The 19706-nt window shown below is 41.5% G+C and overlaps 1 protein-coding gene across 1 annotated transcript; it reads right to left on the reverse strand.

The window, feature by feature from the left end:
• Positions 1–2672: 2672 nt before the first annotated feature.
• Positions 2673–4142, reverse strand: LOC136482273 (E3 ubiquitin-protein ligase BOI-like). Its single transcript, XM_066479496.1, has one exon. It carries the CDS (start codon positions 4055–4057, stop codon positions 2996–2998), a length of 1062 nt encoding a protein of 353 aa, XP_066335593.1. The 5' UTR covers positions 4058–4142; the 3' UTR covers positions 2673–2995.
• Positions 4143–19706: the final 15564 nt, after the last annotated feature.

Genomic DNA, 19706 nt, shown 5'->3' on the forward strand with positions numbered 1-19706 from the left:
TTAGGGAAAGAGAAAACCTATTTTGAATGCCAAATATTATTTCCACAAAAGGAAAATGATCTAAAGAAAATATTCCTTGAAACTTGAAGCAGGAATAATAGCACGCACTAAATCAAACAATAGTTTGCCTAATGCTCTTGTGAAGCATGAAGTGGAGCATATGCTAGATATTTTTGAAAAATAAGAGAAGTAACTTGAAGTTATAAACCAGAAGTTGTGCTTACTAGTAGTAAACTAAATATTATATACTATCAAGCTAAAATCTACGAGGACACATGTGGATTCTAGTTTAATATATACTTGTCAAATGAAATAAGAACAAACTCCTCCATTCTCATGAAGAGAACGCCTCATGAAGAAGGTTAAGCACCTCATGAAGAGAATCATCATGAAGATGAAATCCAACACACTAAGCGCACGCATCATTTGTGTTGGGTATGCAGAAGAACAAATCATCTCTTGTTTAGAAAATAACAAAGAGACAGAATAATCTCATATTATGAGAATATTTGGAGAAAATAATAATTGTCGACAACGCTATCTCTATATTTGCACATGTTTCTCTTATGATAACCCAAATCCAGAAAACAAAGTCCATGGCAAAGTCGCCTATTGTAACGTCCCGCCTCTCTAAGGCCAGGCCCGCTTACATCTAGCAGCTTCTCTAGGATATAGACTACCCTCACAGACCAACACAGGTCTTTTCTGCGCACTTTGTCCTCACTCGTGCGCACCCGGGAAGAACTTCCCGGTCGGTCACACATCGCTTCAGGCCAAGCATGCTTAACCTCGGAGTTATTTGTAGATGGGCTTCCGGAAAAGAAGTTGCAACTTATTGGTATGAGTATCCTATTAATCCTGTTAAGCCCTAGACCGGGATGTTACATCCTCACCCCCTTAAGAGATCGATGTCCTCGTCGATCAATCCCAAGCCAGGAGCGTCCTCTCTTAGCCACGTCCGTGTGTCCAGAGCCAGCACATGTGCCATGCTGTGTGACCACGCCGGATCCACACCAGCCATACGCACCATGCCTACGCGACTGCGACACACGCGCTCGTGAACCGCGAGAGTCGGCTCTGATATCATTCTGTAACGTCCCGCCTCTCTAAGGCCAGGCCCGCTTACATCTAGCAGCTTCTCTAGGATATAGACTACCCTCACAGACCAACACAGGTCTTTTCTGCGTACTTTGTCCTCACTCGTGCGCACTCGGGAAGAACTTCCCGGTCGGTCACCCATCGCTCCAGGCCAAGCACGCTTAACCTCGAAGTTATTTGTAGATGGGCTTCCGAAAAAGAAGTTGCAACTTATTGGTATGAGTATCCTATTAATCCTGTTAAGCCCTGGACCGGGATGTTACACCTATAGCGATTATATATCGGGTAGATGAAGAAAGCAATTGAGGTTGAATCTCCTACTAAGAAGAAATAAATATTCTGCTATATCTCTGGCAAATGAATTTAATGATTATGAAATATGCAGTTAATAAGTGGATTATGAAAATCCAAATAATTCCTAAAGAATATAAATCGCAACATATGAAAATTAAATCTCATACAAGTACTAAAAAGTCTAAGGTAGAATATATTCATGATGAATATTGAAGTCTCAAGAAGAGCATATCCTAGAAGGAATAGAGTCATCGAATGACTTGATAGTGAATAACATTATTTCATTGTGTATATCACATAATAACCTCTCATGTAGTAGAGAATATATCTCATAGAAGAGAAATGTTATTCACCAAAAATGAGAAAGTCCTTGAAGGAGTTAATCCATGAAGAATTTACCAATCAATTCTTAAATAAACACTATTAATTCCTGAAGTGAATAGAGACTCGAGAGAAAGAAAATGAGGAATCTTAAACACCATGAAGATGTCATACAAACACTTAGAAAGTCCATATTGAAAGGCTCACAATAAAGTGATGATATCCTCTAAATACCATAGAAGGTATAAGAATAATGATGACTTTGGCAATTGAATTATTCTCTATATGCCAAATGCAAGACGGGATTCATTTAGTGGTACAATTAAAATCCTAAAGATTTCTAGAACATATAATTTACAAATCCACTAGAAAAAAATTATAAGTACTCAAAATCTAGTATAAGTTTGATGCACTGTCTAGAAGATATTAAATATTATAACTTATTTACCCCCATAATCCTCTGAAAGGATTTATTACCTTGAAGGATAAAATTTATTTGTTTTGCACAACTAATAAATGGTTATTATGCATGAAGCATATTGCTCTTGTTTTCCTCATGTAATTTATAGAAGAATTATGAGCCAACTTTTTAAAAGATATAGCATTGTGCTACTGCATACCATTAATTAAGCACGTATTTATGAAAAGTGTGGTTTGAGCAATGAAGTTCAAAATTTAGCTTTATGAGGGGAGCATATTTTTATTGACTCTACCTTAAAGGTAAACCACTATTATTATAAAGATCAAGTAGATCATATTTGCTAAAACACTGAAGTTTATGTGTAGATCATGAAGAATAGAATACCCTAAAGAATATATGGTCAAGAAGGTTAAATGTTGTACTATTTTTCCCTATGTGAGTTTTTACTCGAAGATTTCTCACACAAGGTTTTTAATGAGACAACATGTGCAATGCAATTAACAAGTGCGATGTACTCTTTTCTATAAGAACTGTTTTTTCCATTAGGTTTTTAGATAGAGTTTTTAATGAGACATATGCATACCGTGGTAATCGTCTAAGGGGGAGTGGTAATCTCCTAATGAGACAGAGCAAAGATGAAGGATGCCTCCTTTTTAGTACTTGACAGCTCGTCTTTCTTTCTCATTTTTCATTCAATCGTCCATCAAAAAAGAAGAGCGAACAAACCAAACAAACGAGATTGAATCAATCTAATGTAATAACCGAGTAATCCTAATTACTCATCTTAGTTAGTTCACGAACCCTACGGGGCCAATCCAATTGACACGCCACGCAAGGCAGCGACTTGCTGCACGGTGGCCATCAGTTGGGCGCGATGTGGATGGACGCGTTCTTGGCGCCGAGGCAGACGGGGCAGGCGTCCGTCCGCGGCTCGCACGCCTTGCACAGGCACACGTGCCGGCACGGCAGCAGCAGCACCGACGCCTCGCCCTCGCCGCACGCCTTGCACACCCACCTGCCGTTCCACGACGACGAGGCCGAGGCCGTGGCGGCGGTGGAGTCGACCGCCTCCGCGTAGCAGCACGATTGCGCGTCTTCGTCCGTGCCGCCGGAGTCGCCGAAGCCCTCCTCGGCGGCGGGCCGCGCCGTACCAGTACCAGTACCGCCGGCGTCGGCACCCTGCAGGAGCACCGCGTCGATCGCGGCGCGGAGCCCCGCGGCGACGGCGCCGTTGCTGCGCGCGAGCCCGCACCACGCCTGGCTCTCGGCGGCCGCCAGCCGGAGCAGCTCCTCGAGGTCCCCGGCGCGGCGGCGCGCGGCGGCCAGCTCGGCCTCCACCTCCCGCAGCGCGGGCGCCGCGGCCACCGCCGCGCCGCGCGCCAGAGCAAAGCACTGGCGCTTCCGCGCCTGCTCCAGCCCGGCGCGCAGCCGGTCGCACTCGGCCCGCACCAGCGCGTCGCTCTCTGCGCCGTGCTGCCGCAGCAGCTCCGACACCAGCGCGCCCGCTCGAAACGCCGGGCGGCCGCTGGTCGACGTCGTCGCGGACTCGGCCAACCGGTCGGCAGTCGTCGCCGCGCCGAGCGCCGGCGGCAACTGGTGTCCAGCGATCGCCTGGTGCATGTGCGTCCCCGGGATCGGCAGTAGCGCCGCCGCCGACGAGGACGACGGCACGTACTGCTCGTGCTCGGCGTCCCTGCCGCGCTTCCGCGACGGCGGCACCACGCCCGCGCCGCCGTTGCACGTCAGGTCGCTCTGCGCGGCGCTGCCCACGCCGGCCGCTCGGTTGTACTTGTACCGGTGCGGTTTGTTGCCCGCGGCGGGTGACATGAGCGCCTGCATCTGCTCCTCGGCCAATCCGCCGCTGCCATAGGGCAGCAAGCACCCGGCGAGGCCGCTGAACACGAACTGCGCTTGCACCGCCATGCCACCAAGTCTTGTCCCGGTCCCTGATAGGAAAGGGAGCAGAGGCAAGGGAGGGAGATGAAAGAGTTTTTTCCTTTTTCTTGAGAGTGAGATTGGCGGAGTGGAGTAGGGGGGAAGACGTCAAAAGACTCGCATATATAGCGGGGAAGACAAAGAGAAGCCACAACGAAAGCCGCGCTCAGTTACCGCAATAATGGCGGGTTTGCCGCAACGGCCGCGACAAACCGTGGCCGTGGTGGGGCCACCCACGTCGTCAAGCACTCAAGCGTTTTGAATGCAATACGATCCAGATCCTCTGCATTGGGTTGGAGGTATTGAATGTTCTACAGTCCTCAGCGAGGGAGGGCCGTTGGATCACAAAGTCAGCCTGTTCGGATATTGGTTTTAGTCAGGAACTCATTAGTCAGCCAACAGTATTATTTTTTCATAACAAATCAGTATTAATCGGACTTATTAGTACACAAACCAACCAACGAACAGCTCAGTAACGACCAGATAGTTGCTGCGTTGACTGTCGCCGTACAAAGCTTCCTGATCTACTACGCTCGTTCCGGGGCATGTTTGTGTAGGGTGACTGAACTTTGGTAACAGTCACTCTTATATATAGTCCCTAAAATGCTAAACGGAGTAATTAAAAGTGACTAAAGTGGTTTAGCCCCTTTCAGTCCCCGGGTTGACTAAAAGGTGACTAAATTTTAGTCAGTAACCAAACAGACCCTCACTGTTCACGGTTATCTTGTAGGAGTAGGAGTATATAATACACCATTCACTAGTACGGAGTAGTTTAGTGCTCCTAAGTATATGGCATTATTTTCCTTATAATTAAATGGAGCTCACAGTTCATTTGAACGTATGACTTTTTTTTTTTCAGGGCATCTTTCTACTATAAAAAAAATCGATGCTCAATTGCAGGAGTTGTGGGATGACAGCCAGCAGGTCTGAGCATGAGGATACTATCTAAAAAATTCCCACTACACAACTTGCTCCTACTCAAGATGATGAGACGGATCTATGCAAATCTACGATCTGTACGTATTCAATAATCTATGCTGCTCGATCATGGAATAAAGTACCTAAACAACAGGATATAATATTGTTGGTCTTGAAAGACTACTCTTTTGAACATTAGTATGGGTTTGTTTATACATGACAGTTATTTTTATGTTATATATACTACTATAAGAGTTAAGTGCATTGGGATCTCCACCTGCACTACAGTAGTGATCTATATCACTCTGTTCACTGATTGGTTTTAACCAGCCCAAACCAGCCAACCAACAGTGTTTTCCTCTCACATAAAACCAGCACCAGCCAGCTCAAACCAGCCCAGAAACCAACCAGCGAACAGGCCATATCAGCCTAGCTGGGTCACACAAGTTGGATTCAATCAGCATGTTTGTTTGTTGGTTTCATTCAGGGCTTATCAGTCAGCCAATAATATTTTTCTCTTACAATAAACTAGCATCAATCAGGTTTATCAGCCCAGAAACCAACCGGCGAAAGGCTCATAATTGGCAAGACATGTGCATGTTATATGGTGGCTAGCCAACCAAACCCAAAATGATTTGTCAAGCAAAGCCAAATCTTAACTAGCTAGCCAGAGCGCTAGGCAGATACAGCTAGTAATGATGCTTGTTTGCTTACCCGTGCAATTATTTATACCAAAATATGGACCAGTGGATCGAACTACATTATTTCTATGTAACGCACACAGGGGGTACTTGCTTCAAACAAAAATGTTTTCTATAACACTTCAAAATTGATTATTAAATGTGTGCAGTTGAGTGGAACCTGTGTAGTTTTGTGATAATTAAATGTGTAGTTTTACAGTACTATATGCTAGCTACTTCGAATTTGTACTTTCATAACTTGTTTATTGCATAGTGTTTTTCCCCTTAATTTTAATATCTACATTTAGCTTAACCAAATTTCCTCATATTCATATCTATTCTAAACAAATATGTTGGTACATAATTCACCGCCTCATTTCTAAACAGAATTGTTAGTTTACGAATTGAAATGCCCACCATTACTGAGCCCTTTCCTTTGATGTTCCAACAAATATTATTTAGCACAAAAGGTGACTAGGTGAGTCCATATATCAAGTCTTAAAGGTTCATCATGGTAGACAGAAGAATCATGTCATTATTAGGACCAATACAAATAGGAATGATGTGTAGGGAACCCATAAAGCATAAACTAATCAAGAATACTCGTAACAACATTGGCAGACCATTTTGCCTTTTCCCACGCCAAAAGTAAGCCAACCAAATCTCCAAGCACATCATTACATATTTTTTTTGAGGAAAGCACATCATTACATTAGATAATCCGTGTTGGAATCGAACTTAATTAGCCAGTTAAAAAAATTATATCTTTCTGTACTGACAAGTTTTCTGCTGCCTCAAATATTGAATTGAATGCCTACTTTTTAATTTTAAGATACACAAGTACTTAACAGCATTAATAACGCATCATTTGATTTGACCTGAAAGCTCCCAGGAAATCACGGCGGTCCACTATTTACTAGGCGATACATAATCGTTTTCTAAGTCGAGGGAAAAAGAAAAGAATATATATATATATATATATATATATATATATATATATATATATATATATATATATATATATTATTTTATAGCTTATTACAAAATAACTTAATCTGTAGCCACTTTGAGTTACGATAATTACTATGTTAATTTATGAGATTATAATAACTTCATACTAAGTGGTTTACTATAATGTTATGGTAAATATCTCTATGTGTTATAGTAACCCAACTATCGTAAATATGTATTATATACGGAGAGTATATTCAATAGCCAGCTACAAAATAAGTTATTCCATAGCCACCTCCATTTACGATAATTTTATATACTAATTTAAGATAATGTCAATACATATTTACGATAGTTGGGTTACTATAACACATGGGGATATTTACCATAACGTTATAGTAAACCACTTAGTAAGAAGTTACTATAATCTCGTAAATTAACATAGTAATTAGCGTAACTTAAAGTGGCTACGGAATAAGTTATTTTGTAGCTAGCTACATGATAGTTCTATATATATATATATATATATATATATATATATATATATATATATATATATTACGAGATTATAGTAACTCCTTACTAAGTGGTTTACTATAACGTTATACTAACTATCCCCATGTGTTATATCACCTAACTATCGTAAATATGTATTGACATTATTGTAAATGAGTATATAAAATTATCGTAAATTGAGGTGGCTACAGAATAACTTATTTTGGAGCTGGGCTATATATATATATATATATATATATATATATATATATATATATATATATATATATATATATATATATATATATGCCATTGACAAATGACAGTCATCATTATATATATTTAGGGAATCAGTTGCTTCGGGTAACCAGCAAAGGCTCTGTTTATAGGAAATTTCCTAACACCCACTGCACCCGCTGTTATCATCACTGTCGTATAAAGACATATGGACCTGAACGCACGTTATGGGAAATATTCTTGCATTGGGTATCATATCAACAAAAAAGACCTATGTATGCGTGCGTGCATGTGCAGCATATACACCTGCACAAAGAGCCAAACAAATTATCTTATTCTGCAAGGTTGGATTAGTTGTGTACGTTGGCTATCTTTGAGTGACGACATACTATATAAAAATTAAAATATGGAGTGCGAAATGACAATGCATGCGTACCAACAACACCTTGGAAGGTAGCTTATTGGGCTTGCACATGTATTTTTGTATACTATATATTATTATATATATGCATGCTTGCTTCTGATCGGATTAAGCAGATGGAGACCCTCACTGTTATATATATGCATGCTTGCTTCTGATCGGATTAGCCGGGCTTATAAGCCTAGAAACCAACCAGCGAACAGACTCATAATTGGCAAGACATGTGCATGTTATATGGTGGCTAGCCAACCAAACCCAAAATGATTTGTCAGAGCAAAGCCAAATCTTATCTAGCTAGCCAGAGCGCTAGGCAGATACAGCTAGTAATGATGCTTGTTTGCTTACCCGTGCAATTATTTATACCAAAATATGGACCAGTGGATCGAACTACATTATTTCTATGTAACGCACACAGGGTGTACTTGCTTCAAACAAAAATGTTTTCTATAACACTTCAAAATTGATTATTAAATGTGTGCAGTTGAGTGGAACCTGTGTAGTTTTGTGATAATTAAATGTGTAGTTTTACAGTACTATATGCTAGCTACTTCGAATTTGTACTTTCATAACTTGTTTATTCCGTAGTGTTTTTCCCCTTAATTTTAATATATACATTTAGCTTAGCCAAATTTACTCATATTCATATCTATTCTAAACAAATATGTTGGTACATAATTCACCGCCTCATTTCTAAACAGAATTGTTAGTTTACGAATTGAAATGCCCACCATTACTTAGCCCTTTCCTTTGATGTTCCAACAAATATTATTTAGCACAAAAGGTGACTAGGTGAGTCCATATATCAAGTCTTAAAGGTTCATCATGGTAGACAGCAGAATCATGTCATTATTAGGACCAATACAAATAGGAATGATGTGTAGGGAATCCATAAAACATAAATTAATCAAGAATACTCGTAACAACATTGGCAGACCATTTTGCCTTTTCCCACACCAAAAGTAAGTCAACCGAATCTCCAAGCACATCATTACATTTTTTTTTTGAGGAAAGCACATCATTACATTAGATAATCCGTGTTGGAATCGAACTTAATTAGCCAGTTAAAAAAAATTATATCTTTCTGTACTGACAAGGTCTGATTGGAACAAGTTTTCTGCTGCCTCAAATATTGAATTGAATGCCTACTTTTTAATTTTAAGATACACAAGTACTTAACAGCATTAATAACGCATCATTTGATTTGACCTGAAAGCTCCCAGGAAATTACGGCGGTCCACTTACACAATCGTTTTCTAAGTCGAGGGAAAAAGAAAAGAATATATATATATATATATACACACACACTACTATTCGGTAGCTTACTACAAAACAACTTATTCTGTAGCCATTTTGAGTTACGATAATTATTATATTAATTTATAAGATTATAATAACTCAATACTAAGTGGTTTACTATAACGTTATGGTAAATATCTCTATGTGTTACAGTAACCCAACTATCGTAAATATGTATTATATAGGGAGAGTATATTCAGTAGCCAGCTACAAAATAAGTTATTCTGTAGCCACCTCCATTTACGATAATCTTATATACTAATTTACGATAATGTCAATACATATTTATGATAGTTGGGTTACTATAACACATGAGGATATTTACCATAATGTTATAGTAAACCACTTAGTAAGAAGTTACTATAATCTCATAAATTAACATAGTAATTAGCGTAACTCAAAGTGGCTACAGAATAAGTTATTTTGTAGCTAGCTACAGGGTAGTAGTTGTATATATATATATAACGAGATTATAGTAATTCCTTACTAAGTGGTTTACTATAACGTTGTCGATGTTTGACCACCGATAGCCTGCCACGGGGGTACCCGGGGTAGTATGTTCGGGCTTCAGCGTATGCGGAACTCGATGGTTAACGCAAGAGACAGTCGATTTGTCCTGGTTCGGATCATCGATATTTGATCAAGTAATAGCCCTACGTCCAGTCGGTGTTAGCCTTTGCGTTAGATTGATGGTAAAGTGTTGTGTTGTGTTGTTAAAGCCGCCCGTCCCTAGGAACCCTGCCCTCCTTTATATAGTCAGGAGGTGAGAATCCTAGTCAGTTTACAATGAGAGTTCCTAGTAGGATTACAGAATAATACTTCTACTAAGATTACAGGGAAAGAATCCTAGTTGGACTAGATCTTCTCCCTTCCTTGCGGGGTATCCCATGGGTCCCGCACCGACAAGCCCCCGAGCACTTCATGGTTGAGTTCTGGAAGCCTCGTCTTGTTCCTTCAAGTCTTGTCGAGCAGGAACAAGCGTCATCCGAGTGCTTTTTTGAGCGAAACCGTGTAGCGCTTCGTGAGATCTTCGCGTGGTGTGTACCTTTTTGAAGAAAAAAATACTCCCATTTGGGTGTAGCCTTCGAGCCTCTTGCTGTTTAGCACAAGGAGCTTGAGGGTCTTCTCTTGAAATCGCCCTGAATCTTCGTCGAAGGCGCCCTAAATCTTCATCGAAGGGCTCCTGAGCATATACCTGGGTTCTTTGTCAAAAAGAGCTCGGATATAGCTATGTCCGTGTTTTTTTTGCCATGTGGCCTTGAAGTGGTCTGTCTTGATGAAGTCTTCTGAGTGATGTGCGCTTTTTTGAAGAAAAAAGTGCACTCACTGAGTGTAGCCCCTGAGCCTCTTGCTATTTGGAACAAAAAGTTGGAGGGTCTTGAATCTTATGTTGTTTGAAAAACCGCTGTCTTAAGGAAGTCTTCTGAGTGATGTGCGCTTTTTTGAAGGAAAAAGTGCACTCTCTAAGTGTAGCCCCCAAGCCTCTTGCTGGGTTCTTTCATGTAGTTTGAAAAACTGCTGTCTTGAGGAAGTCTTCTGAGTGTTGTGCGCTTTTTTGAAGGAAAAAATGCACTCTCTGAGTGTAGCCCCCAAGCCTCTTGCTGGGTTCTTTTATCAAAAAAGAACTTGGATACAGGTTTTGGCATGTTCTCTGGTAGTCTGTTATTGTCAGATGTAGTTATATGGTGGTGGTTGATAGTAAATGCTGTTTATTCATGAGTTGTACAGTATTGATATATTCTTCCAAATATGCTCGTTCTCGAGTACTGCTGCTTTACGTCTGACTCTTCTTTCATTGAATTCTGTCTTTTTACTGTGTCCTTTGTTAGGTTTGTTCTGCTGGTGCTCCTGGTCCATGTGCACCGCTCCTTTGGCCTATAAATATCCTCCTCCTGTGCTGTTTTGATTCACCGAGCATTTTTGTTGCGTGGTCTGAAGTCTCCGTAGTCATGAATATGGTAGTTTGTGAAGTAGAGCAGCCCCCGGACGTATTTTACAGTTCTTGTGTATCTTGCCATAGCTGGAGGGAGTCTTGTGATAGGGATTAGAGGTAGGCTAACCCCGCAGCAGCATTATACTTGGAAATACGTGGCGGTAGTTGGAGGGAGTCTTGTGATGTGGGATGTGATCCTTCATCTGGCAGTTCTGGGTTGATCCTTATCGCCTACCCTAAGACTGTCCGGTGCAGATCAACACCATATCTAGCATCACATCGGACTTGGGTAGACAGATGCCTGTCGGCCTTCTCTGCTCCATGTTGTCCCACTGTGCTGCTGATTTCTGCCTTGGATGCACTGCGTCCATCCTTTGAAGAAAACAGTGTAGCCGAGTGCGGTTTGTTCTACCAAGTAGCAATTTGGAACACGTAGTCGTTCCAGAGCCTAGCCGTGTCCGGGTTCCTCTTTGCTACTTTACTTGTCGTAGTACCGAGTTCGTTGGGTCTTGTAAGATGTGTAATCTTCTATTTTTTGAAACCATTTATAATGGAAAGAATCTTGTCTTCTGAGTTGTTATTCTTTATTCTCCTGATGTCCCGGTTGTTGATGAGATTTCCGAGTTCTTTCTGTATGCACCGGGTTGTTGTGCTCCTTGTGAGGTAACCCTTCTTTGCTTTATTGTTGATGAGTTCTTTTTGTAGTAACATGATAACTTCGCCGTGGTGCTGGATGGATAAGTCTAAAATCTGCCCATTGAACTGTACCGTTGTGTGGATTTGAGCCGTCCGTCATTTTAGCTACGTCGGTAAATGGACCGTTGCGTCCTCATGCTGTGTTTTTATTTGTGTAAAATCTATTTAAAGGCCTTTCTCCTCCTTTTCTTTGGTACCTTGCCTTTGCCTTGAAACCCTAGCCTTCGAAACTCCACCGTCGCCATTACCGCCGTCATCTGAGCGCCGCCATCTGAGGCTTCTCTATTCTTAGTGCCCCATTGCCTTTGCTAGTATATGGGTAGCAAGAAGTCGGCGAGTAAGTCCCAGGCGACCTTTGTCGATGAGGAAGCATCGCTCTCCGTTATTAAAAATCAAGAATTCATGGCGATGAGGGCTGCTCAGAAGATCTGGCCGGCTCCAACAACAACTGAAGATCAGCTTCGTGAGCTCGTTAGCGATGGTTTGCTCTAGAGCAAGGAGTTTGCTGATTGGAAAGCTCCAGGCGAGCATCGGGTCCCTGCCCTAAGTCCTGGTGAGATCATTCTTTTCGTCTCCTTTATCCGTGCCGGTCTCTGCCTTCCTGCTTCTGCCTTTCTTCACCGATTTCTCAACTATTTTGGGATTAGTCTGAACCATCTTGCTCCCAATGCTGTCCTTTATCTTTCTGTTTTCGTTCATCTTTGTGAAACCTTCCTTGGAATTCCTCCTTCTCTTTCTCTCTTTCGCTACTTCTTTTGCCTGAAGCCACAACCCCGCCGTGATGACACCAATGTTCTTGGTGGCTGTGGGATTCAGTTTCGCTAGGGTCTTAAGAGCAAATTCTTTGACTACGACCTGGTTAATTCTGTGAGGGATTGGCGTGCTGACTGGTTTTATGCTGCCAACTTGATTTCTCCTCTTTCTGTTCACTCTGGATATGGTCCCTTGGTTAATGACCGATGGGAAAAGAACCCTATGACGAGTGCTGAGCTTCAGACGATCAAGCCTTTTCTTGAGAGGATTTGCACTCTAAAACAGCAACGCTTGACCGGCTTCGGGATTATTTCAAGTTTTCTTCGCCGCCGAGTTCAACCTTTGAAGGAGCGCGAACATTACGGTTTTGAGTACTCTGGGCGGAGGACCCTTCTCGTATGGTCCCTGCTGAAGGGTCGAGATGACGACTAGAGGGGGGGTGAATAGTCTTTTCTAAAACTTAATCGCGTTGGCTAACCGATACAAATGTGAAATTTAAACTAACGGTCTAGCCAAGACTACACCCCACTATATATGTTCACTAGCACCTTGCAAAGATAACAATTATGCAACAAAGGTGCCGGGCTAGCTAGAGCTCTCCTAAACAATTCTCGGAGCAAGGTTACACAAACCTATGCCACTAGTACTTTAAGCGACAAGGGAGCTCCTACACATGCTAGTAAGCAAAAGCACAAAGCTAACTAAGCTCACTAGCAATGCTCAATAACAAGGCAACTAATGCCTAATTTGAGAGCGCAAATACTTAGCTACACAAACTAAGCAATGTGACTAACAAGGTTACTAAAACCAAATTAGCCACGCAAGGGAGCTACTTCTATGCTACACAAGCAAGAAGGTAATTAGCAAGCTACACAAGCTATCTAATTACAAGAGCAACTACACAAGCTTAATATGTATAAAAGTAATGGCAAGCTTATGTAATGGGGATGCAAACCAACGGGAAGAACAAGGTTGACACGATGATTTTTCTCCCGAGGTTCACGTGTTTGCCAACACGCTAGTCCCCGTTGTGTCGACCGCTCACTTGGTGGTTCGGCGGCTAATTAGCATCACCCGCTAAGCCCGCACGTCGGGCGCCGCAAGAACCTACCCCTTGAGTGAGGGTAGCTCAATGACACGCTTTACTAGAGTTGCTCTTCGCGGCTCCCGTGGGGCGAGCACAATGCCCCTCACAAGCACTTCTCCGGAGCGCCGCACAAGCTTCTTGCGTGCTTCGACGGAGACCACCACCAAGCCGTCTAGGAGGTGGCAACCTCCAAGAGTAACAAGGACCACCGACTTGCAACTTGATCACCTAGTGCCACTCGATGCAACCTCATGATGCAATCGCACTAGAATCGCTCACTCACATAATCGAATGATCACTATCAAGTATGTTTGTGATGGAGGGCTCCCAAGCACTCACAAGCATGGACACTAAGTCCCCTTTGGTGCTCCACCCCAGCCATGGCCGAAGGCCACTACTATTTATAGCCCCAAGGGCTAAACTAGTCGTTACCCCTTCACTGGGCAACGGTCGGGCCAACCGGACGCTCCAGTCGTGTTTACCGGACGCTGGACCTCAGCGTCCGGTCGCTCCCAGATGACCACGTGTCCCGATTCCAACGGTCACTTGACCTGACCGGACGCTCCAGCTTCAATTGACCGGACGCTGAACCCCCAGCGTCCGGTCGTTTCCAGTAAGCTCCTGAGCATGACCGGACGCGTTCGGTTGAACGCGATCGGATGCAGCCAGCGTCCGGTCACACTCCAGCTTCTGCGTCACCGTACGTCAGCCTGACCGGACGCAGCCTGCCAGCGTCCGGTGCATGCAGATCCAGCGTCCGGTCAGTTGATCGACGCCAGCATCTTCGCGACCAACTCATTTTCACTTCTAACTTCTTCACCCTTGCTCCAATGTGCTAACCACCAAGAATTTGCATCCGGCGCAATAGAAAATAGGTATTCCATTTTCCCGAAAGCGCCACCTCCTTCAAGCTCAGCGGGAGGGAGAGAGGGACCCAAACCCATCTCACCCCTGCAAACACCACCTCCTTTATAAATGTGCCAACACCACCAAGTGTACACCACCATGTGTATGTGTGTTAGCATTTTCACAATCATTTCCCAAAGGATGTTAGCCACTCAACTTGCCACGCCACTCGATCCTAGCGATAATGCAAAGTTAGATCACTCGAGTGGCACTAGATGACCGATATGCAAACAAGTTTACCCCTCTTGATAGTACGGCCATCTATCCTAAACCCGGTCATAAACTTCTCTACACACCTATGACCGGTGAAATGAAATGCCCTAGGTTATACCTTTGCCTTGCGCATTCCATTCCATCTCCTTCAATGTCGATGCAACACATGCACCAACACGATCAACAATGATATGATCCACTTCATATCATCACATGATCATATTGGTTCATCGATCTTGACTCTACTTGCTCTTCACCATTGCCATCGTCCATCGGCGCCAAGTCTTGCTCAAGCTTCACCGCCACGCGGTCCATTACTCCAAAGCCTTCGACTTGCCCTTCACGCTTGCAACCGGTCCATCAAGCCAAGTCTTGTCTTGATCTTCTCCGCCTTGATCACATGACTCAATGTCATGTCTCATGTGCATTTAAGCTCCTTCATCATCACATGTGTGAGCTTTACAACATCTCCAAGCCATTTTCACCTTCATGGCATATGTTGCTCACACACATGTACCTGTGGACTAATCACCTGTGTATCTCACATAAACACAATTAGTCCACCTAAGTTGTCACTCAATTACCAAAACCAAACAAGGACCTTTCAATCTCCCCCTTTTTGGTAATTGATGACAAGTCTACAAAGATATGGAAATTAAGCTCTTTTGGATTCATGTTGCTTGCCCAAGCAATTTTACCATGTCAAAATGATTTTGGACAAGTACCATAAACCCGAAATGGTAGTATTAGCTCCCCTACATATGTGCTAAAGTATTTAATTTGAAGCTTGCACATATGCATAGATTGAAATTGTGGGAGAGTAGATACTACAAAATGATGCTAAGGTGTATAGAATAAACCTTTGAAGCGTGATACCAATCGGAGTTGCACCTTTAAGTTCATCCTTAGCACCATGGTTAGCTAGATATCACTTGATAATAAAACACTAGATACCTTGTGAGATCAACATTTAAAAGCAAGGTACTAGCATTACTTGAAAAGCATACCAAGTGTCTAGCTATCATCCTATGCATGCTAGTTATCAAATCATCATTCAAGTTTTACAACTAGCATACACCACACAAGCATGCATATTGAATCTTAAAGCTTATGCAATGCAAGCAAGCACATGAATATGCATATATCAAATGCAATCAATCAAAGTTCATGAGCTTGCTCCCCCTACTTGTGTGCTTCTCTTGTCCAAGAATTTTGATCTATCTCTTTTCTTCAGTGTTGCTCCCTCTTTGTCCATGTCCAACCTCTATTTCTTTTATATCTCATCTCCCTTTGTACAATCTCTCCCCAAGCTTCATATCTTTGTACAACTTCTTCTCCTTTGTCATCAATTTCCATAAAAGGTGTGCTTCTTATTGATGCAAAGGTATGTTCTTTGGGGTAGATGGTTGAGACTAGAATTTTACATTTTTGATGGACATTACTAGAATATTGGAATGACACCTCATGTAGATACCATTTAGAAGTTGCAACTTGTACTATTTGTATCTTATCATTCTATGTATGGGTCATCCATTTTATTTCACTTAAGCTCTTGTAGGTGAGGGATGCATTCTTCATTTGATGATCACTTAAAGTTGAGGATCACTTGTGGAACCATCGTCTACTATGTATAGATACCACTTGTAGGAAGTGAATACCATTTGAAAGAATCTTCTAGTATGGAACCACTTGTTTGATTTATCAATAAAGACCATTTCTTGAACATTTGCTATCTTCATGAGTACCACTTATAGGATATCACTTGTGAGTTGAAACATACAAACTAGATATCCATTTGCATTGTTGTCTTGTACTTGTACTCTTATCATTATCATGAGCTTCTTATGTGACTTGAACTAAATTGATTTGCTTAAGCTTCCAAGTCCGGTTTGAACCAATGACAAGCTTCTTCACACCTCTTACAAGGGTTATCTTGCCAATGTTGTACTTGTCACTTGTTGGCAATCCAAATTAAGTCAAGTACTTGGGTTCACTAGCTCATGAACAAATTCATGTACTAACCACTAGATCAAGTAATCATTCAAGCAATAGTGGTAGGCTATGAATTTCAAACATTTCATTTGTAATGCATGATCCTATGAAGCATGTACTATATGCACTAACCGTATACTAGTAAGGGATGAAATGATCATGCACATTACAATGATACCTTTGCTATGTTGGAGTAGAGGATAGTCACATAGATTTCAATTCATTACTCCAATAGCAATGTGAAGTCCAATTAAAAGCTTGGTGAAGACCAATAGATACCAATTTGAATTACATTCTTCACCCATATGAGATGAATACCACTTATGATCAAGTGCACTTTCTTGTTGTGGTTGACTTGCTTCATCTTTTGATCTTAGCTTGCATGAGAGCATCAATATGAGAATACCACTTGAAAATATCATGACTAGCTCTCTTTTGGGTGTTGCTTGCTTTTCTTGATCAACCCTTTTGATTTCTTCAACTAAGCATCTTAAATGTTCCTCGGATCACCACTTCCATGTTAGCCTTCCAAGTACCACACTTGGTTTACCTACACATAGGTGGCAAGCCCCTACACTAGGGAGAAGTGACCTTTCTCCAAGAACCATTGTTGACACTCACTTGACATAACTTGATTGATTGATCCAAGTGATGGACTTAACTTGATGAGTAACCTTGATTCCTTCTTTAAGTCCTTTTCTTTCTTCTTGTTTAAGTTCTTTTCTTTCTACCAAAAGATTTCCAATAGTCACTAGAACTTAAACTTCATCTTCATCTTAAGTTTGATCTTGATCTTCCAATTTGAGTACCAAATATGTGCAAAATACACTCCACAATCAAATGGCCTTGTAATCATATCTTGTCATGCTTCTAGATCATCTCAAAACCAAACTTAGGTACCTCAAACACTTGTAAACATGTTTCCAACTTGAGGACCTTTCAATCAAAGTGACTCTAGATCAATCCAACATTTGTCACTTTTCTGACAGATTCTGTACTCTCTGAAGAAGTAAGAATATTTCTCAAAGTACAAATCCAAATATCATGAAATTTGGTGGAGATGAGCTTCACTAAGTTATCTAGCAGCCATAAAAATTTTAGCTTCATTTGATCTCATATGGACTGCTAAATTTTAATTCTTCCACCACTGCTATATGCTGAAAACTGCTGCACTATAGCTGACAAGAACCACTCCAAAACCGAAGCATTTCTTATCCAATTTCCATGAAATTTCTACAGCATCTCATACCATAAATCTAGAGCATGTACACCAATTTTCAAGCCAATCCAATAAGATTTGATCACTCAAACATGGCTATGATCACAGCTAGCTCAGATTTTGAATATAGGACAGATTTCAAGCAATTGAGCTATACTTCATCAAATATGAATCAAACTTGATACTAACTTGTTTGAATACTTCCATAAGACATATATCCATTCAAACCACTTACTAAAAGTCATCTTATGAATTTATCCAACACAAATCAATCCAAACTTGATTACTAAGCAATTATCCATTCAAACATCTCATAGCAAGCAACATTGCATATTTATCTAATTCAATCAACTCATATGCACCCAAATGAAATGATCAACTAGAGATATACCTTGGTTAGCTCATGATCATCCAACTAGCAAGCTTCAACTCAATTATTTGCAAGTCATCAAATATTCCAATAAATCACCACAACTTGAAATTTACACTTGTATGTTGTAGCACATTTGGACTCCATTCAATTTGTCATGGCATTGGGATAATGATCATCACTTAGCAATACTTGGCTCAACTACATGATCAACAAGATGAATATCATTTGAACCAATCCTCCAATGCCGATGGTACCTACAATCAATCATCCACTTTTTGATGGTACCCAAATAACTTTGGGTCCTCTCAAGTTAGGAGCAATATACTTAGGCAACGCCTTAGTATGAGTAACGGGATGTTTTGCAATTGCAACCAATGAGGTACCATTGCCATCCTTTCTAAGCATATCATGATTATCAATTGAAATAGGCTTATAAATTTTACCTAGGGGACATGAATGTGCCATGTGTCCCCTTTCCAGGCATGAGTAGCACTTTCTCTTTGCTTGAGCCTTTTCTTCTTTGCTCATGTGGTGCTTCTCATTGCCTTGCCTCTCATGGATTGCTTGAGCCTTCTTCTCAAGCTTGTTAGGACACTTAGAGGCAAAGTGTCCCGTACTTCCACACTTGAAGCACTTGATGTGAGCATAGACTTTCTTTTCATTGTCATTCTTGCTCATCATCTTGGCATCTTGAATTTGCATTGGATGCCTTGCCTTTCCACCCCTTCTTGTTTTCTTCTTCTTGATCATCAAATCATCACCATCATGTTGGTTGATCTTGATTTGCTCTTGGGGTGTCTTCTCTTGCTCAACTTGTGGCTTTGGTTGAGGCTTCATTTGTTGCTTCACCAATTCCTTGGTTGGGCACATCGAGGTAAGATGACCCCAAGTGCCGCACTTGAAGCACTTGACATGCTTTAGCCTCTCTTCTTCTTTCTTCAACTTGAGCTTCTCGATGTTAGGGCAACCATTTGCAAAGTGTCCCGCTTCATGACACCGGAAGCACATGATATGAGAGAGCTTTCTTTGTTGTAGCTTCTTCATCTTTCTTTCTCTCTTCATTTCGCCCTTTGTCATCTTCTTCTTGAAGCCAAGGCCACACTTGTCACCATAGTTTCTTTGAGTTTTCAACATATGCTCAAAGGTGACTTTTGAGTTGTAGCACCTCTCTAACTTGTTGCTCAATTTCTTCACTTCATTTTTGAGCTCATTGTTCTCCTTCAAAAGGTTAGTCTCACAAGACATGGAAGTAGAACAAGCATCTATATGTGAAGAGCATGGCATATCTAATAAATCATCACAAGAGGTGGATACATGCTTCTTGCCTACATCACAAGGGTTAGCAATAGTATGTGATTGATCAATTGACCCATGTGATGAACTCTCATTATTTTTAAGTTTATTTGTAAATATTTTAATGAGAGAAGCTTGTTTTTCTAATAATTCATCATGAGATGCAAGTAGTGT

This window comes from Miscanthus floridulus, chromosome 9, assembly GCF_019320115.1.
Source record: "Miscanthus floridulus cultivar M001 chromosome 9, ASM1932011v1, whole genome shotgun sequence".
Classification (NCBI taxonomy): domain Eukaryota; kingdom Viridiplantae; phylum Streptophyta; class Magnoliopsida; order Poales; family Poaceae; genus Miscanthus; species Miscanthus floridulus.